The sequence below is a fragment of the Hemitrygon akajei genome, chromosome 1 (genome assembly GCF_048418815.1).
Source record: "Hemitrygon akajei chromosome 1, sHemAka1.3, whole genome shotgun sequence".
Classification (NCBI taxonomy): Eukaryota; Metazoa; Chordata; class Chondrichthyes; order Myliobatiformes; family Dasyatidae; genus Hemitrygon; species Hemitrygon akajei.
The window spans coordinates 102038993-102060659 of NC_133124.1; the positions used below are offsets into that span (position 1 = coordinate 102038993).

The window sequence follows — 21667 nt, forward strand, 5'->3', positions numbered from 1 at the left end:
CATTATTACCAATTGGGGATGAGGTACAGGAGCCTGAAAACCCACACTCAACCTTTTAAGAACAGCTTCTTCTCTTCTGCCATCAGATTTCTGAAAGGTTCATGAGCACTCCGTCATATTTCCAAATACAGATGCAGAAAATCTTGAGGATCATACATAAATTGCTGGAGGAATTTAGGAGGTCATTCAATATCTATGGAGGGGAATAAACAGTTAATGTTTCAGGCCAAGAGCCTTCATCAGGACTGGAGAGGAAGATGGAAGAAGCCCAAATAAGGTGGGGGAGGAAAAGGAGAACAAGCTGATACCAGGTGAGAGGGAAGGAGAGTGGGTGAGTTTCACTTAACACCTGCCAGCATGTCCTTCTCTTCCCCACACCTATTATTCTGGCTTCTTTACCCTTTCTCTTCAGTCTGGATGAAGGGTCTCAGCCCAAAATGTCAAACGTTTACTGCCCTCCATAGATGCTGCAGGACCTGTTGAATTCCTGTGGGTTGGGTTAAGAAACCACAAGGGTAAAAGAACCCTGATGGCAGTTATATACAGGCCTCCCAACAGTGCCTGGGAGGTGGACCACAGATTACAACAGAAAATAGAAAAGGCGTGTCAAAAGGGCAAAGTCATGGAGATTTTAACATGCAGGTCGATTGGGAAAATTAGGGGCTAATAGATCTCAGGAGAGTGAGTTTGTTGAATGTCTGAGAGATGGCTTTTTAGAGCAATTTGTTGTTGAGCCTACTTGGGGATCAGCTATACTGGATTGGGTGTTATGTATGCACCAGAGGCTATTAGGAAGCTTGAGGTAAAAGGACCCTTAGGAACCAGTGATCACAATATGATTGAAGTCAACTTGAAATTTGATAGGGAGAAAATAAAGTCTGACGTAGCAGTATTTCAGGTGGAGTAAGGGAAATTACAGTGGTATGAGAGAGGAGCTGGCCAAAGTAAAATTGTAAGTTGCTGGCAGGGATGTCAGCAAAGCAGAAATGGCATGCCTTTCTGAGGACAATGAGGAAGGTGCAGGACATTTTTCTCCAAAAATGAAGAAATAAATGGCAAAATAGTACAACTGTGGCTGACAAGGGAAGTCAAAACCAATGTAAAAACAAGAGAGGGCATACAACAAAGCAAAAGTTAGTGGGAAGATAGAGATGGGAAGTTTTTAAAAACCTACAGAGAGCAACTAAAAGAATCATTAGAAGGGAAAAGATTAAATATGAAAGCAAGCCAGCAAATAATATCAAAGTGGATAGAAAGCTTTTTCAAGTATGTAAAAATAAAAGAGATGAGAGTGGATATAGGACCACTAGAAAATGAGGCAGGAGAAACAATAATGGGGGACAAAATGAGTATTTTGCATCAGTCTTCACTGTGAAAGACTCTTGAAGTGGGTGCAGTGACTATTACAAGGGAGAAGGTGCTCAAAAAGCTGAAAGACCCAAGTCACTCGGACCAGATGAACTGCACCCTAGGATTCTGAAAGATGTAGCGTTAGAGATTGTGGCAGCATTAGAAATGATCTTTTAAAAATTATTGGGCTCTGACATGGTCCCAGAGGACTGGAAAATTGCAAATGTTACTCCACTCTTTAAGAAAGGAGGAAGGCAACAGAAAGGAAATTATAGACCAGTTAGCCTGACCTCAGTGGTTGGGAAGATGTTAGAGTCAATTGTTAAGGATGAGGTGATGGAGTACTTGGTGACACAGGACAAGATTGGACAAAGTCAGCATTGGTTCCTTAAGGGAAAATCTTGCCTGACAAACCTGTTGGAATTCTGAGATTAAAAAAAGGATAAAGGGGATGTTGCATATTTAGACTTTCAGAGGGCCTTTGACAAGGTGCCACACATGACACTGCTTAAGTTACTAACATGGTTAGAGCAAAGGCCGAGTTGGAAGACGGCAGCGAGCGGGAATAAAAGGATCCTTTTCTAGTTGACTGCCAGTGACAAGTGGTGTTCCATAGGGGTCAGTGTTGGGACCACTTCTTTTTATGCTGTATATCAATGATTTAGATGATGAAATAGATGGCTTTGTTGCCTAGTTTACAGAGGATATGAAGATTAGTGGAGAGGCAGGTAGTGTTGAGGAAACAGGATGCAGAAGGATTTAAGACAGATTAAGGGAATGAAAGTGGCAAATGAAATATAATGTTGGAAAGTGCACAGTCATGCACTTTGGTAGTAGAACTAAATATTTGGACTATTTTCTAAACGGGGAGAAAATCCAGAAATCTGAGATGCAAAGGGACCTTTGGGAGTCCTTGTGCAGAACACCCTAAAGGTTAACTTGCAGTTTGAATCAGTGGTGAGGAAGGCAAATACAATGTTAGCATTCATTTCAAGAGGTCTAGAATACTAGAGCAGGGATGTGATGCTGAGGCCTCAGCTTGTGTATAGTTTTGGGCTCCTCATCTTAGAAGAGATGTGCTGGCATTGAAGAGGGTATAGAGGAGGTTCACAAGGATGATTCCAGGAATGAAAGGGTTTGCCTTACAAGGATGGAATTTAAAAGGATGGGGTGGGGGGGGGGGGATCTCATTGAAACCTTTCAAATGTTGAAAGACCTAGAGAATAGATGTGGAAAGGATGTTTTCCATGGTGGGAAAGAATCTATAAGAGGGCACAGCCTCAGGATAGAGGGCGTCCATTCAAAACAGATGTGGAAAAAATTTCTTTAGCTAGAGGGTGGTGAATTTGTGGAATTTGTTGCCACATGCAGCTATGGAGGCCAGAGCACTGAGTGTATTTAAGGCAGAGATTGATAGGTTCTTGATTGGAAATGGCATCAAAGGTTACGGGGAGAAGTTTGGGAAATGGGGTTGAGGAGGAGAAAAGGATCAGCCATGGTTGAATGGCAGAGCAGACACCATGGGCCAAATGGCCTAATTCTGCTCCCGTGCCTTATGGACCTGTTAAACAGGACCTTTATCCATCCAGATTGTGGAGAATACCCAAAATACTCTGCATGAGTGAGTGCTGGAAACAGTCAGTGACAGCATTTAAGTGTCTAGCAAGCACTTACAATGTCAGCATAGAAGGCTATGGGCCAAGTGCTGGAAGGTGCATATGGATGGCCACTAATCAACATAGCTGTGGCAGGCAAAAATGGCTGTGCTCCACGACACTATGCAAAGGCATGCTCCCTGTACAAGGGGTAGGAATTAGAACCAATATCCTCCAAGACTGCAGCTTTACTTGAATACAAATCCACTTCAGCACCAATCTATTGACATACTTTATGCTTCTTGTTTTATAGTACTTTAACTTTGTTTTGAGCTATGCCATTGTTTGAAATGCAGCTGATTATTGTGGGATACCCTGGCCAAGATTTCTCCTGCTATGATCTGAGGCATTTTATTTTAGCAGTTTTCTGGCAAGAGTGTTTTGGTTTGGGCTAATGAGAAGGAGCTATAATGTCCAACTTTGGCTGACACAACATTCTGATCAGGTTCATGGGATGTAGAGCAGTTTCTGGAGAGTTGGGTGGGGAGAGATTTCTGAAGGACAGTAGTCTGGTTTTAGAGTCATTTTGGTGGGAGCTGCAGCGCGGGAGACAAGGGAATATGCCACAGAATGCCATTGGAAGTAGAATCCCTGTTGCGAGAAGTGCTTTGTACAGATTAATGGCCCCAAGGAGGAAGGGCAAATACTCCCAAGCTAGTTGTTCAAGATGGTCTTCAAGGGAAATTCACATTGGTGTTTTCACGCAGACCGTGGGTCCAGTGTGTGAGTAAAGTGATACACCCCCAACTACTCCAGAAATAAGCTCCAATGATTTTTGTGCACATTGGACTGGTTTAACTGTAATGGGCCCTTTCAGTTTTATTTTCTGTTTTCCTGTAACTGTAAAGTTGGTAAATATACTTTTATAATTTTATGCTAGTGTATGATTGGTCATTTCTGGGCCACCGATCACTGTATATGGGCAGTATTTACACAGCATTCACTCATAATAAGGTTCCTGATTGGTTGAACCTCAAATCGTACCGACCCTAGACATATATAGCTTATGAAAGGCAGCTTTCTCACCGCTGAGTATGTAGCTGTTAGCTAACGAGCCATATTGGTGTAAGAACCCCATTGAGAGGGTTACAGTTATATACGATATTCCCCTGCAACGGCAGTGGTTGCATATTTTACATGTAACAGCTCAAGAATTTTGAATGCGACTGAGATATTAAGATGATGAGAATGAATTTATTTGTTCAGAAGGAAATCATTCCCTGTGTATACTCAAGAATGTGTTCCACAAAGACAAATGTAATTTTCATTAGGCTTATATACTCATTACCTCTAATCTTACTTCTTTCCACATTTCCTACCAAATGTGCACAATGCAAATTTAACAAAAAAATTGTATAATATATAAATTTAACGAATACAAAATTAACAGAAACATTCACTGAAGTGTTTGAGTACAAATCTTTATAATGTAACATTTCTTTTAACTCCCTGAGGTACAGAACAATTGCTTTGAGTTGAGCATTGTTTTAGAATTCAAAATCCTCCTCAGTCATATCAATAGCCCAGGCAAATTTCTCTCTCTGTGTCTTATTGTAGATCTTCTCAATGGGAATGTTCCATTTCTTGCACCTTCAAAAAAGAGAAAATGGATTGGTAACCAAATTGTACAATTTCATGCTGGGAACTACTCAACTGCAATTTCATAAATCAGCAGGATACTAAAGATTACGTTGACCAAATTAGAAAAGATGAAACACAGTTTTTAGAAAGCATTATAAAGAGCAAAATAATAAAGGCTATTTGAAATTTGTAACTGCTATAAATTGAACAGCATCTGGAAAAATAAAAATTGAAGTCTTGAAGGGAAAAACTATTTGTGCCACCCAGTTAGCCCTTCAATATCTGAATTTGTTGGATGTGAATGAAGCAACATTGATATTCAAAAACTTCTTCTGCAGTAAACAGTCACTTAATATGCAACTCCCATGCTTTATTAATACTTTTTTCATAGAATGTATTATTCAGTAGATCAAATTCCATTCTTTCCCATTTCTCACTGCAATGGCTAAAACAATTTTGCATTTCAACATTAAAAAAAAAATCAGTATTATTCTTGCTCACCAAGCCACTGTGATTCTAGGATCAAGATAGTTCAGTTTGGATGTGCCCAATGCAATCTGCTTGTTCTCCTCTCTGTCTGTTGCTTGAACCTCCAATTTTTTCAATTGTTCTTCTAACTTTTGGACAAGTTTCTTCTTCTTTTCAACCACACTACACAGAGAAGCTTCAAGTTAATTCATTTAGAAAAGCATTTCAGGAAGTTTTTTTCCCCCCATTCTCACCCTTCCTGCATCCAACCAACCAAGACATCCGAACTTCAGTCTGTTGTCAAAATTTCACCGGTCTTTCCACTCTTTCCCTCTCAACCTCTTCCTCCATATTCTAGGTGCTTCTTGCTTCCTTACCAAATAATGCATTTTTAACATGTCAATGCCTGAATATTATCAGAGCAATTGGCTAAAGAGTGCAACATAATTCTGTCAGATTCACTGTAGATTTTTCACAAGACGATAATGGTCTACAAACTGAAACAATATGATGGGAAATGAAGGATAAGGTTAAAGCTAAAACTAGCTGTTTCATGGTATTACCAAGAAATACTGCTACAGCAGGAGGGTATCAGAAACCTGGATATCCGTCTTGGAATACCTGGCATGGCTAAAATTAATGCTAGTTAGGGAAGAATATTAAAGGTTATGCAACCATAGTTGACAGATTCAGAATAGCCATGAACCAATTGAATGGCAATTCAGTTGAGAGCTGAATGGCCTCTGCCTGTTCCTGGCCTATCAATGCAGGAGTCAGTTTGATATGAGCATCCTGTTACTATCAGAGTAAGCTGGGAGGAAAATCCTTTGAAACAAGAGTGCATTAATGCTGTAAAAGTGATTTCCTATCAGCTCAACAGAGAGAAAAAAAACAGATTTATACACATTTCATTGCTTCCTATTGAATAATTAATTTTAGTAAAAGATTGTTCAATGATTTTTCAGACTTACTGTTTAGATTTTTCATCTTTTTTCATTTTGCAATCCACCTTGGCACTTTTCAGATCTTTCTTAGCTGCATCAAGTTGCTCCATTTTTGCTTCAATCTGCCAACAGAAAAATGTGAATTTTAAATCACACCTGATTTATTCCTACCAAATTTACTGATTCCCAATCAAGTGATAAACCACAAAATTGTCACCCTTACTAATGAGATAAACTGTGGCATCCAATGTTAAAAAAGTAATCAATAAAATAAGGATTAGATGGGTGATGAAGATACTATTTTCATCTGAGTAAGTGTGTGAAGGCAAAAAAAAAGACCATATAAAGGTAATCGATAGGACTGCGGAATGAAGAGGGAAGCTCCCATTTTTGTTAACATGGACACAATGTCAAATGAAATCATCTGTGTCATAAATTTCTGATTCTATAGCAGGCCCTCAAGTTACTTACCTGTGAGGTGAGTAAACCACCCACTTCACTAACAAGACCTCAGTTAACGTTTAAAAATGAAGGGTTCTTTGAGTAGCAATAGAATTTATCTGACTGACTTTGAGTCGCCTGACATGGAGATGAACTGTGCCAGCAATCATGGTTGAAGCTGGAAAGGTTTCTACTGCAGCTTCACATCACAAGGCAAGTTTTATCCAGATAAACAGCACATCCTTCAGATCTCATTAAGCACTACACTGTGCAATGCACCTGAAAATATTTAATAGACAAAACTTAACCTTTTAATTTAACCCAACTTTGGTATTAGTTGAACTCATGTTTAACTTCCTTTCATAATTTGAAGTTAACATACATTTCTGAAATTAAGTTATACCTATAATGAAGTTAAAAGGCATAAAATATTTTAAAATTTTCTTTCTTCTCTAATTGCAATGTCTGCAAATGCTGATCCTTGAAGTGGATAGATGACAACTTAATATTTTTCAGTGGGACAGGATATGCAGGGAAACTGAAAACTTGGGGAAATAATGAACAAGACAAATCAAACAAATCAATTTTTTTGAAGAGCCTAGATGGAATCATATTGACCATACACATATAGGATTGGTGATTACTGTAGGATTGATGGAGGCCAACTTAATTCAGTCTCAGGACGTGAATATTCTAAGAAAAGCTGGCAATTAATGCTCATCCCTCAGAAAGGTACCCTGACTGCCAGAACCCATCTGGTAAAGGCACTCTCATTACACTTTTAGGATAGGGAGCAGGTGGATTTTAATCCCAGGATAATAGGAATGGTAATGTACTTCCAAGATACAATGGGGTGTGATGAAGGAAAATAATTTTAACTGAATTAATTTTAAACAATTCACTTTAATTAACAGAAGATCTGTCTCCACTTCTAAAATGATGGAGAATGTAAATAACAAACCTGATGAGAGGGCTTTTACAAATGGTAACTGAAAACACTGATGACTGATTTAAAATGTGACCCCAGTTAAGTTTATGTTAGCAAATTAAAAACATCCAGACAAGTTGTTAATTAGAAATCTCTCCTTGTAGTAAAAAGTCTGAATAGAACTTATAAAACAAAAAGAATGTTGGGAAATGTAGTGAAATTCTGTGGAAAATTGCTAGCTTACAATAATGGGATTTTCAGACACGTTATCAGGAAAAGCTGGCAAGTCACATGGTGCCTATAGTTCTGTAGCGCAATATAAAATACTTCCAAAATAGACAAGTTGCCCATTAAAAAGGAATACGTTCACTTGTGTAAAATGCTTGGTTGCATTCTTCTTAAAAAGCATTACACTGACTAATTGCTAGTCCAATCTACAACCCTAGCTCTGTAAATGCACATTTCAGTTTTATTTTCTGTTTTGGTTATCAGGACATTGTACCTTGGCCTGCATATTTTTCATGGTTTTCTCAAAGGTTTTCGGGGGTGCCCTCTGGTGGTTGCACAGAACGGCCACTGCTCTGTTAGCTCTGTTATAGGACAGGATTTTTTCTGCAACACTGTCTTCGGCTATAAAGAAAAATGTAAACAAACCAGGTCACTGAAAAAAATTGCATTACAGTGAATTCTACAAACTATTTCAGCTGCACAAGGATCCAGAAAACCCTTCAACACCAACTTTCAGTCACAAATGACAAATCATAGGAACAGTTATTCACGTAAACCTCTTATTGGCTAATTTATGTCAAACTCCATTAGATTCTTTATTCCTGACTTCTTGAATTCAACAATAATGCTATTTTTGACCTGAAAGCTTCGATTGCCCAGCGTTCATTATCAATCAGGAGACTGTTCCAGATATGGATTCACTTTATGCAATTATGGGCTTCCTGATACAAATCCCAAATAATCTTATTTTAGGATTGACCCTCACAGCTACGTTGTTCTGGAGTGACCCACTTCAAAGTTTTTCTGTATCTGCACTACTTAATTTTTTAACGTGCTAACTTGCTTCTGTACTCAAGTTTGCTCAGGAGCCTTCTTGGAAATGATATGACAATTGCTTGGGGCTAAACATGGCAACACTTTGTGGGCAGCAAACAAAACGGCTAATTATTTTATTAAACAAACGTTTTCTGGACTACGATCACTGGAATCCACAGCTTTCGGGAGGTGAGCTTTTGAAATGCAGGTATAACCAGGTGTTTCTGTTGGCAAACTGGTATGGCCGCGGCAGCCTTTGCTGGAGCAGACTTGACCAGATTGGAGCGGTGGAGCCTGGGTTCCAAGAGCAGAAAACAAACCGATGTTTAGCTGATTTAAGCACCAAGCCAGATAAAAAAGGTCAAGGTGTCAAGGCCAAAGGATAAGGACAAGCTGGTGTTCAGCTCTACTCTGAGGCTTTGCAGCGGTGAACTGACTCTGCAGCTGTGGCGGGCAGCCATCAGCACTCAACTGGCTCCACGGCTGTGGACTCATTTTCGGGTACACTGCTGTTCATGTTCAGTTATTTGTTGTTTTTTTTTAAGAGTTTGCACTTGTTCAGTTTTTTCACACATTGGCTGTTTGATGTCCTTTGTTGTGTGGGGTTTTACGTGGATTCTCTTGTGTTTCTTTGTTTTGTGGCTGCCTGCAAGACGACAAATCTCAAGGTTTTATATCTTATATACACACTTTGATAATAAATGTACTTTGAGCTATAAACTTTGAACTTTTGAATTGGCTCGAGTAAGTGTTCCTGCTCAAGGTACTTGCATTTCAATACCATTACTATAAGTATTTAAGGGAGTTTGGATTTCTTCTGTGGATGCTGAAGAACCTATTTCAATGCTATGCACACATCAGAACTGCACCCATTTGTTTTTAGAATCAGGTTTCCAGTCTAATTAGATAAAATTTTGAACATTTTGGAGACCAAGTAACAGTTCAGAATCCCAAAGTATCCCTTGTCACACTCAATACAAAATAGTTGCAGACAAGCACCCACTGCCATAAAGCAAACGTGCGCAAAGAGAATAGAAACATTTGTAATAGTAAACTGGGATCTTTATATCGGTTGAAGTCATGTTGAATATCTAAAGTGTAAGATAAATTTGATCAAAGAAAGAAAAAAATAAAGGTGCTAAAAAGTCAGCTAAAAACCTGAGTGGGTTTTAATTGCCAGCTAGTTTCTAAAACATTATTTTATTTAACTTAACAAGGAATTTCTTCTTTAAAAAACCTAACAAATAGTAAAAGTCAAAGGAACGAAGATACTGGAAAAATGAAATAAAATCTGAAAGTGCTGGAAACATTCAGCAGATAAAGCAGCACATGAAGAAAATAAATGTTAAATGCTTCAGGTTAAAGAAAGGCCAACCTGAAACACCAACTCTCTACAGATGCTACCAGAGCTACTAAATAAGAGCAAGGTTTTCTGATGTCTAATAGGTGATGTGCATCTGCTGACTGCTTTGAACACTTTGTGCCTGACTCCATTTCTCATTAAAGGATTTACTCAATGTTAAGTCATTGTATCTGCATATTTTGAACACATTTTGTATATTTTATTCAATGAGAGAATAGCCACTTACGGTTTGTTAGTTCTGCCAATTGTTCTTGCAGTGTAACGGAGGCATTGCATGTCCGAAACACTTTGGCTGTGAGTCCCTCCATTAACTCTTGAAGATGCTTGTTCAAGTCTGAGGTCTATAGTAAAATAATAAAACAAATGTTTGTTTACATGCTCAGCTCCAGAGAAATACATTGCTTTCACTACAGCAAACAAAAGTTAGCAGAATTCAATACATACATTGATGTATTAAAACAGGTTTTCAGTAACAAGAACCTGAATTTAGATAAATCTGTACCAACAAGAACCATAAGAAAAACATACATTCAATCTGTCAAACAAGTCATCTGTAGGATCCTTATTGTCCATGAATAACTTTAGATTCTTGAACACCTATGGAAAGAATAAGTGATAGTTTACTCAAAATTAGTGTGTATTGCACAGAAATGTACAAATATAGGAACACCAAATAAAGAATCGGTATTTATATATAGTCTGTTTCATGAATCAAGGTAATCTCAAACCACATTACCAGCAAATTGAGTCCTTCTGCTTTGTAGTTATTATTGTAATGGCGGGAATGTAGCAGCCAAATTGTGTAAAGTCCCTCAAATAACAAAAAAAACCCAAATAATTTGTTTTGGTAAAAATTAATTGAAGATGAAATTGCACCAAGATTGTGGAGAGAACTTATTTGCCTTTCTTCAAATGATTCTCTGCATCCAAGGATACAGATGGAAGCTTAATTTAAAGCTTCATAAGTACTTCCCTATAGTACTCCTAAAGTATCAGCCTGGATAATATATTTAAATTCTTAGACTGGGCTTGAACTCACAATTAATTGGGACAAAAACAATATTCAATGATATCGTGAAGCTTGAGTAAATAAGCAAAGACAATGTTCATCATAATTCTGGATCAAAAAGAAGCACAGGTCTCAATTTTTATCAACACTTAAAATACAAACCATAGACTAATATATCACTAGGGTTTCAATAATATTCAATATTATTCAAATGGAATATTTTTATCCCATTTGAACTACACAAAAGTAGCCAAAGTTTATTTTTGTTTGGGGTAACTTGAGGTTCACTGAGGTGTTGAGGAAGCCAATCAATGTAATGACTCAGAAGTAATGAACTACAGAGACCTTAAAGACTGAAGATTTCAGCAGCGTAATAAAATTAACAAACCAGGAAGACCTGTCACACCAAAACATGACTTACTCAGTATGCAAGTAATGAACAATGGTCCATGCCTTCCAGGGTTTTGCCACGAGCTTTATTGACAGGGGACAGTGATGTACAATCAGGGTAGGTTGGCAGAAGTCCTTTGCCTTGTGGAAGTTGAATGTAAAATACATCTTGTATGCGTTAAGAAAGTGAGCTAACAATGGCATGATTTTGGACTCCAAATGCACGTGAACACAAACATTATCTGCATTTTGTGACTCAACTGCCTTGGTTCTGGAATCTGGCCACTGTCAGTTATAATCTCCTTCTCTGAAAATAAGCTCTTGTCTGAAGCACTTATTGAAGATGGTGAGCAACACGATTGAGAAATGGGGTTGGATATAATAGTTTATGTACTCATCCTTAACCAAACAATTAAACCGGGGTTCCCATCCTTTTTATATGACATGGAAAAATACCATTAAGTAAGGAGTCTGTGGACCCCAGGTCAGGAACTGATGGAATGTAGGTCTCAGCTATTGCTACTTCACAGCTTTTGCAATTTTAGTTTTGACATTCTATGATCACGTCTTGCTCTAGTCCAAGGCAATTAACTTACAATTTGCTCTGGTAATAAGGCTAGATAATCTAGAGTTTTGCCTAAATGGCCTTTGAGATGATGCAGTACTAGGGATAAAACTTACAGAATCCTACAAGTATCAAATTGAGTTCACAATGGAGTAAATTGATGCAGTTGGCTAAAGCAGGGAGTAAGTAAGTAAGAACTTTTTTGCCTTGCAAAATCTGAGTTTTAACATACAAGGATTATTTTTCCATTCAATTATTCAATAAATTCTTTTAATTTATTATGAAAATATAAAATAGCTAGTTTGATACCAATAATTTGGTCATTGAGTATTAGGACAGAAAGTTGCAATGTAGAATGTGCTTTCAATTGTACCCAACAACAGGTTCACAACCTCAGCCATGTTACCCAGCATGGGTTCAGGATTTAAGCAGGTATAGTAGCAAGCTGCACAGATCAGAAAGGTTTTGTGTTTGAACCGTGGTTCAACTCAGATAATCATAAATACATAAATTAACAACTAGCACAGGCACCTTCACATTTTTGGACATCCTTAAAGGCTTCCTAATATTGAGATTTCCAGTAACATTACTGAGAATTCCTATGTGAAATTTAGCTAGTGTTTCACGTTAGCCAAATAATTCGCAGATTGGTGTACCTAGTAGATATGCTAGGGCCCAGGTTTGATCCTCGGCTCCAGTGCTTTCTGTGTGGAGTCTGTAAATTCTCCTGGGGTCCACATAGGACTTGGGAGGAAAGCACCTCACCTAGAGGAAACTAAAGATGAAGGATCTCGGCCCAAAACATCAACTGTTTACTCTTTTCCACAGATGCTGCCTGGCCTGCTAAGTTCTTCCAGCACTGGGTTTGTGTTCCTAACGATGTGGCAGCTAGCAGGTTAATTGGTTGCTGTAAATCAGCAGTTATGTGTTGCTGAGTGGCAGAGTCTAGGGTCCGTGACTTTCTGATGTTCACAATGTCAGTCAAAACAAATTATGTCATTGGTAAAGAAACAGATTAATTTCATTCAAGATTCTCATTTTCAGTAACAGCAACAACTGGGAAATGACAACAGTTTCTCTCTCACATCAAGGCTATTTTAGCAACATTATTGCTGCTTTCTATTAAGCTCGATATAGATCACTACTGGTATCTGCACAATTTGCTGCTTTCACAAATGAATTTGTAGAAATGTTTAAAGTGCTCTTTTTCATTCTAAGCAGTGATTACTGAAATAACTGAATTACCAACATTAAAGCAGGCTAAGATGTTAGAGGCGCTTTGTCGTGTCTTTGCATTTCTGACTAGATGGAGTTGAAGACTATACCTTTTTCTCCACTGCTACCTTATTGTAGTATCGGATCGAGTCTTTTCCCAGGAAGTCAAATTCTACCACACATTGCTGTCCATCACAGTTATCATGCAAATTAATATGTTCAACACGGAGTGAACAGCAACCAACTGTATCAGCAGTCTCCCCTTCTTCCTTCTCATTCCCAGCTCTCAAAGCCAACTGCAAAAGCACAGAAAAAATGTGCTAATTAAAGCCCAATTAAAAAAATACATACGTACTAAATAGTCAATTGAACATCAATGAACTAAATGAACATCAATTCTTATTACATTATTCTAATCACAAGAATGTGACAGTTTCCATAATGACTTGGCCAAAAATGTCTTCAGTTTTCATTAGAAGGGTCACATGCAAGACTTACGAGGGCCAAACAGCTTGTTTCAGAGTTTTGCTTATATAATGCTTGGGACCCATTTGAAGTTTTGAGCCAATAATTTGTAGATACCAAAGGAATCACCATAAATGCTTGATTTGCTGAGTTCCTCCAGCATTTTACATTGGAAGCAATAACCAATACAGGAAAAGGGTCAAGGACATAATGATAGAGTTTGAGGTGCAAGGAAACAGATTAAAGAAGTGGGCCTTGATGGATGGATTACTAGCATGTAACACTGGATATTAAGTATAGAAACAGGAAAATAATGCAGGATGCCTGCAGAAATGATGTACGTTGAAGGGCTTTGTATTTCTGGACATTACAACATGGTCTTGAGCAGGAAGAATTTCCATAAGCCTAGCTGGTTCAAACCTAATCAAATGAACCCTATGTCCTTACATGAAGAAATGTTCTGATAATGATTTAAACTAATTTGTTAGAGGAAGGAGGTCAGCAACAAGTGCACACATGGAAAATAAAATTTAAAAAAAAAACACCGAGACCAAAGCAGGAAAAATAAAATTGTGAATTTCCATAGCAAATATCAAGATGTTCCAATGCACTTTACAGTAAATGAAACACTTTGTGAAGCATGACTAAAAATTTATGGGGAAAGAAGTGGCAACTAACATGCATCTTAAAGTTCAGGAATACTTCCTGTACCAATAGGATCTTCACCTGAAAATGCAAATGTAGTCTGAGTTTAAGCTTATTGCTGTCATAGGTACATATACAGATAGTATACAGTAAATGCCATGAAAAATCAGCCTTCGTCTTGCAAATTAGTCTTGGTTAAAAATAAAGTAAGGTGTGAAGTTTCTTAGTATTAACTGAAAGGCAGCACCTCTGTCAAAAGTGTACCCTCTCAGAACCATATTAGAGGCTTGCTTTGGATCTTTTGCATGATTCTCTGGATCCACAACCTCCTAAATCAGAAAGACAAGAACATACAGGGAAATGTAAAGTTATCCAGAATGCTGTACTGTGCATGAATTAATTAAAAAACAAGATTGAGAAGCAGCAAGCAGAAGTTGCCAAATTGGGTTATGCCATAGTGACCAACAGAGATCAGGCTTACATACAAGCAGGAATACAAAATAAATGCAACACGTACAAAATGCTGGAGAAACTCAGCAGATCAGGCAGCATCTATGGAAATTAATAAACAAGTCGACATTTTGGGGTGAGATCCTTCATGAAGATTGGAAAGGAAAGGGGAATAAAAAGGTGGGGAAAAGGGAAAGACGACAAGCTAGAAAGTCATAGATGAAGCCAGGTGGGTGGGGGTGGGGGGGGGGAATGAAGTAAGAAGCTGAGTGGAAAAGGTAAAGTCTGGAAGAAGAAATCTGATGGGAGAGAAGAGTGGACTATGGGAGAAAGAAGAAAGGACATGAGGAGGTGGTGATAGGTAGGTGAGGACAAGAGATAAGGGGCCCGATTGGGGAATAGAAGAGGGGAAGGGGAGGGAAAAAATTGCCAGAATGAGAAATCGATATTCATGCTAACAGGTTGGAGGCTACCTAGACAGAATATGAGATGTTACTCCTTCACCCTACGAGTGACCTCACTGTGGTAGAAGAGGAGGCCATGAATCGACATATTGGAATGGAAATGGGGATAGGAATTAAAACGTTTGGTCACGAGGAAATTCTGCTTTATTACAGATGGGGCAGAGGTGCTCAACAGAGCAGATTCACAGGTGAATTGTTGCAGCAGCTATAAGGACTGATGAGGGAGAAGGTGAATAGGCAGGTGTGGCACTTATTCCTCTTGCAAAGATAGGTGCCAGGAGGGAGATTAGTGGAGAGGGATGAATGAACAAGAGAATCATGGAAGGAGCGATCCTGCGGAACGCGGAGACCGGGGGTGGGTGAAGAGGTAAAGGATACGCTTGATGCTAGGGCTCCATTGAGGATGCCGGATGTTGTAGAGAATGATGGGTTGGACACAGAGGCTCAGGGGGTGGTGGGTGAAGACAAGAGCAACTCTATCCCTGTTAAGGCGGCAGGAAGATGGGGTGACCACAGATGTCCGGGAAATGTAGGAGATGTGGGTGTAGGCAGTTCAATGGTGGAGCAAGGCAAATCCTGTTCTTTGAAGGAGGACACCTGCTATGTCCTGGAAAGAAAAACCTCACCCCAGGAACAGATGCAGCAGAGATAAAGGAACTAAGAAAAAGGAATAACATTTTTACAGAAAACTTGGAGAGGTATAGTCAAGATAGCTGTGTGACTCTGTAGGTTTACAAAAAGATACTGGTAAATGGTTCATCTCTTGAGGTGGAAACAGTATGAGAAAAGGGATACAGTACTTTTATTTTGTCTGAAATTAACACATAGAAAGTAGCTATTGGATTACTAGGTGTTTACTATACACAAATGGTAAGAGGGACCTGGTGGAAGATCAATAGAAAAACTACAGAGAACGATAAATTGTTAGAATAGTAAGAATTTTAATTAATCTCATGGAGTCAAGTAGGAAAAAAATGTAAGGAAATTTTGATTGGTCACATTTTATTCAAAAACTTTCTGAATCAACAGGCTGCAATTTGTGGGAGTAATGACATGAACTTCAAGTTTTCCAGTGATGATTCAGTTAAGTGTATTTCCCAAGTTTATATATGCAGTTAGTCATAGAAAAAAATAGCTCAAAATGAGGCCCTCATTTGTTCTCTGCTGAATCTTTTAAAATGTCTACTTCCTACGACCTGCTCTCCATACCCCTAATAATGCTTCAGATGATGGAAACGGTGGCTTTGTTGCCAAGTTTGCAGATTATAATGAAGACTGGTGAAAGGGCAGGTAGTGTTGAGGAAACAGGAAGGCTGCAGAAGGATGGGGTATATCTGGAGAATGGGCAAGAAAGTGGTAAATGAAATACAATGTTGGAAAATGCATGGCCATGTACTTTGGTAGAAGAAATAAATGCGCGGCCTATTTTCCAAAAAATAGGAGAAAATCCAAAAATTTGATATGCAAAGGGATTGGGAGCCCTTGTGCGGAACACCCTGAAGGTTACTCTGCTGGTTGAGTCAGTGCTGAGGAAGGCAAATGCAATGTGAGCATTCATTTTAAGGGGTCTAGTATATATGTGCGGGGATGTGATGCTGAGGCTTTATAAGGCACTGCTGTGGCCTTACATTGAGGTATTGTGAACACTTCTGAGCTCCTTATCTAAAAGATGTGCTGGCATTGGAGAGGATTCAGAGGTAGTTCACAAGGATGATTCCTGGAATGAAAAGGTTATATGAGGATTGTTTGACAGCTCTGGGCCTGTACTCTATGGAATTTAGAAGGATGATGGGGATCTCATTGAAACTTTTCAAACGTTGAAAGGCCTAGACAGAGTTAAAGTGAAAAGGATGTTTCCTATGGTGGAGGAGTTTAGGACAGGAAGGCACAGCCTCAGGAAAGAGGGGCATCAATTTAAAACAGATGTGGAGAAATTACTATAGCCAGGTGTTGAATTTGTGGAATTTATTATCACAAGCAGCTGTGAAGGCCAGGTCACTGGGTCTATTTAAGGCAGGTTCTTGATCGGCCATGTCAAAGGTAACTGGGAGAAGGCTGAGGAAGGGAAAGAAGGATCAACCATGATTGAATGATGGAGCAGACTCAATGGGTCGAATGGCCTAATTCTGCTCCTATGTCTTAAGGTCTAACATTCATGTACCTATCCAAAATCCTCCAAGCTCACATGCACCACTTGCACTGGCAGCTTGTTCCACACTCTGACGACCCTTCACTCAAAGTAGTTTCTCCTCATGTTCCCATTAAACTTTTCACCTTTCCTATTTAATCCATGACATCTAGTTGTGGTCCCACCCGACCTCAGCGGAAAAAGCCTGTGTGGATTTACCCTATCCATACCCTTCATAATTTTGAATTTTCTATGTTCCAAAAATAAAGTCCTATCCTATTCAATCTTTTCCTCACAATTCAGATCCCCCAATCCTGGAAACATCCTTGTAAGTTTTCCCTGTACTTTTTCAACCTTATTTATTTCTTTTCTGTAGGTAGGTGTCCAAAACTGCACACAATACTCCAAATTAGATCTCAATGTCTTATACAACTTCAACATAACATCTTATCTCCTGTACTCAATACTTTGATTTATGAAGACCAATGTGCGAAAAGCTTTATGACTATTTACCTGTGATGCCACTTTCAATCAATTATGACCCTGTATTCCCAGATCTTAGTTCTGCCACACTCCTCGGTGCCATACCATTCACTGTGTAAGACCTAGCCTGGTTGGTCCTCTCAAAGTACAAAGCCTCACTTGTCTGCATTAAATTCCATCTGCCATTTTTCCAGCTGGTCCAGATTCAACAGCAAACTCTGACAGTCTACCTTGCTGTTCACGACATCCCCAATTTTGGTGTCATTTGCAAATTTGCTGATCCAGTTGACCACATCATCTAGATCATTGATATAGATTTCAAACACCAGACCCAGCACTGATTCCTGAGGCACTCCACTAGTCACAGACCTCCAGTCAGAGAGGCAGCCTTCTACTACTACTCTCCAGCTTCTCCTGCAAGCCCAAGTGACTGAACCTTCTTGACCAACCTTCCACGCAGGACCATGTCAAATGCCTTGCTAAAGTTCACTTGGAGACAATTCACTGCCTTGCCTTCATCAACTTTCTTGGTAACTTCCTCAAAAAGCTCTACGTGATTAGTTGGACACGGCCTACCATGTACAAAGCCATGCTGACCATCTCTAAGCAGTCCATGTCTATCCAAATACTTATAGTACCGATCCCTTAGAATACCTTTCCCACTACTGATGTACAATCCAACCTCGCACCTGTGTTAGGTGGATGGGCATCAAAACTCTTCCGCACCTACTCCTCTCCAAATCGCTCACTCCATCTCTGGCAGCAATACCACCAACTCCATCTGTGATCACAGCACGGCTCATCTGTGAGCCAGCGTCGCCTCTACCTGCCTCCTCACTGTCTGCGGCAATAATTCACGCCATTTTTCTTTAGAAAAGATGTTATAATGTCTTTAGTTGAATTTTTTGCCTTCTGAACTACTGTAAGCTGTCTTAAACCGGAAGCTGTAAATACCCCTGCGACTTCTGCACTTGCTTCCCCCAGAGTCCGAGGGAACACACTGTCACACCCTGGGGGCTTATCTACTCTAAATTGCCTCAACACTGTAAATACCTCCTATGCAATCTGTACAGAGTCCATGAAGTCGATGCTGCTTTGCCTCACTTCTAGAGACTATGCCCATTTCCTGAAAAATACAGATGCAAAATTTAATATCTCCCCCATTTATTTTGGCTCCACACTTGGATTACCAGTCTGATCTTCCAGAGGATCAATTTTGTCTACTAGGGCAACATCATGCCTTTTTTTAGCCCCCGATTTCTTTGTTTAAATTGTTTTTTGCACTTTAGACTCCATAACCTCATTTGTTCCTCCCATTTATGCACCTCATTGATTCCCTTAACCACGGCCCCAATACCAATTGAAAACCAAGGCTCCCTAAAGCAAAAACCAAGGCATCTGCAGATTTCCTTGTGTTTGCTCTCTAAAACTGTTACCTTTACCTTTTATTCTGACAGGCCCATACAAAATTTCAATTTGAAGACCTCCCACTTACTAAGTAGGCCTTTGCCTGAAAACAGCCTGTCCAATCCACACTTGCCAGATCTTTTCTGATACTATCAAAGTTGGTCTTTCTCCAATTTAGAATCTCAACCCAAGGACCTAACCTAATTTTTTCATATTTACTTTGAAACTAATGGCATAATGATCACTAGATGTAAAGTGTTCCCCTACACAAATTGCACAAATTTTGTCACATTCCCTGTCTCATTCCCTAACTGTAGATCCGGTATAGCATACTCTTTTGTTAGGACTTCTAGGTACTGATTAAGGAAAATTTCCTGAACACATTTGACAAACATTATCCCATCTAGTCCTTTTACAGTATGGGAGTCTCAGTCAATATGGAAAGTTAAAAATCACCTACTATAAGAACCTTGTTTCCTGCAACAGTCTGATCTCTCTAGAAATTTGTTTTTTTTCTAAATTCTGCAGACTTGGGTGGTTTGTAATACAGCCCCATTAATGTGATCATATCTTTATTCCTCAGTTCCCCCCATAATGCCTCACTAGATGAGTCTGTCCTGACTGAGCAATGCACTGACATATTCCCCGACTAGTAACATCACCCCTCCTCCTTTAATCTCTCCCACTCTGTCACGTCTAGAACAATGGAACCTCAAAATACTGAGTTGTCAGTCTTGCCCCTCCTTCAACCAAGACTTACTAATGGCTACAGTATCATAATTCCATGTATTGATCCACACCTGAGCTCACCTGCCTTTCCTAAGATACTTCTTGCATTGAAATATTGGCAGCTCAGGGTATTAGTCGCACCATGCTCAACCTTTTGATTCCTGACTTTGTCTGAAGTCTTAACAACATTTGTCTCCACAACCACTCCACTATCTGCTCTGGCACTCTGGTTCCCATCCCCATGCAACTTGTTTATCAAAACCCATCTCCCCAACCCCATGCAGCACAAGCAAACCTTTCCCACCAGGGTATTAGTCCCTTTCCAGTTCAGGTGCAAACTGTCCCTTCCGTATAGGTTCCCACCTTCCCTGGAACAAAGCACAATGACCTAAAATTCTGATGATCTCACTCCTACACTAACATCTTAGTCACAAATTAAATTGTATGATTCCTGTTTCTGGCATCACTAGCACGTGATACGAGTATCAATCCTGAGATCACAACCCTGGAGGTCCTGCCCTTTAACTTAATTCCCAACTTCCTGAACTCACTTTGCGGAACCTCGTCACTCTTCCTTCCTACGTCATTGGGACCTACATGGACCGCAACCTCTGGCTGTTCTCCCTGCCACCCCAGAATGCTGAGGATTCAATCTGAGATGCTCTGAACACTGGCACCCAGGAGGCAGCATACCATTCAGGAATTTTGTTCTCATCCATAGAACCTCCTTTCTCTTTCCCCAACTAACAAATCACCTATCACCACAACTCAGCTCTTCGTCTCCCTACCCTTCTAAGTCACAGAGCCAGACACAGTGGCAAAGACCTGATGATTCTGATTTTCCTCTGCTAGGTTATCTTGCCCAAAAGTATCCAAAGTGGTATACTTGTTGATGGGAATGGCCCACAGTGGTACTCTACACTGGCAGTTTAACCACTTTCTGCTTCCTGTGTCCTGCCCCTTGGGTGTAACTACCTCTCTATACATCCTATCCATCACCCTCTCAGCCTCCAGAACAATCCAGAGTTCATGGAGCTTCAGCTCTAACTCATTAACGTGGAGTTAATGCAAATGGATGCATTTTTTGTGGGTGTGGTCATTAGAGACACTAGAGGTCTCCATGCCTTCCCACATCCCTCAAGAAGAGCATTCAACTATCCTGCTTGGCATCTCTTCTGTTCTAACTGAGCAAATACAAAGGAGGAAGAACAAGAAACAAACAGTAGGAAAAACCTACCTACAGCTTTTTTGCCATCTCTCACTCAAGCCTCTCCATGCTGAAGCCTCAGAGCCTAAGCCTCAAAATTCCCACCAACATGTCCACTCCTCTTGCCCCTGCCTTAATTTAAATAATTCTTGCCAATCAATCCGAATTGCTGAATGGCCACTGCTCAAAACACCAAACTGCCGTGAGCTGATAACTTACTTAATCAATTGGCAAACCCGTGTACTGTGTCTTCTCACACTTCCCAACTCCGATTGGCTGCTTGCTCAAGATACCAAAGTGCCGCGAGTTGATGCCTTATGCAGTGAATTGGCAAACCCAAGAGAGCTACGTCTTCTCATGCTTCGGATCTCTGAATGGACGCTGCTCAAAACTTCTCATCCCTTTCAATGGATTTCTTGAATGAAATATAGTGAAACCACTAAACTGATGTGCATTTCCGCCACTTATGAACTAACCTTGTCAGCTTTGCTGGACAAAGAACAAGCTAAAAACCATCTTCAAAAAAATAAATTCCAGGTACGCAAATCCTCTACTCTTTAAAAAGTTATGAAAATAAATAACATTTGTCCTCAGGTCCTAAAAGAGGGAAAGGCTGATATCAATATATCAATGTATGATAGCATCTGGATAAGGTAGATTGTGTGTGACCATTTGCATAAAGTTCCACCCTGCGCCTTGTTTGGCGCATCAGGCAGCAACCTTTCTGTTCCTTTAG

At 39.7% G+C, this 21667-nt stretch overlaps 1 protein-coding gene across 1 annotated transcript in view; it reads right to left on the reverse strand.

Annotated features, from left to right (window-relative positions):
• Positions 1–4179: 4179 nt before the first annotated feature.
• The window catches only part of LOC140729155 (DNA topoisomerase 1-like), a 40118-nt gene continuing 22630 nt past the window's right edge, over positions 4180–21667 (reverse strand). The window contains exons 8-14 of the mRNA XM_073048610.1: positions 13064–13249; positions 10303–10371; positions 10001–10115; positions 7870–7997; positions 6026–6120; positions 5088–5237; positions 4180–4595 (exon numbers count right to left, since the gene is read on the reverse strand). Of these exons, the coding sequence (XP_072904711.1) occupies positions 4493–4595; positions 5088–5237; positions 6026–6120; positions 7870–7997; positions 10001–10115; positions 10303–10371; positions 13064–13249 (846 nt within the window). The 3' untranslated portion in view covers positions 4180–4492. The remainder of the gene's footprint in view (positions 4596–5087; positions 5238–6025; positions 6121–7869; positions 7998–10000; positions 10116–10302; positions 10372–13063; positions 13250–21667) is intronic.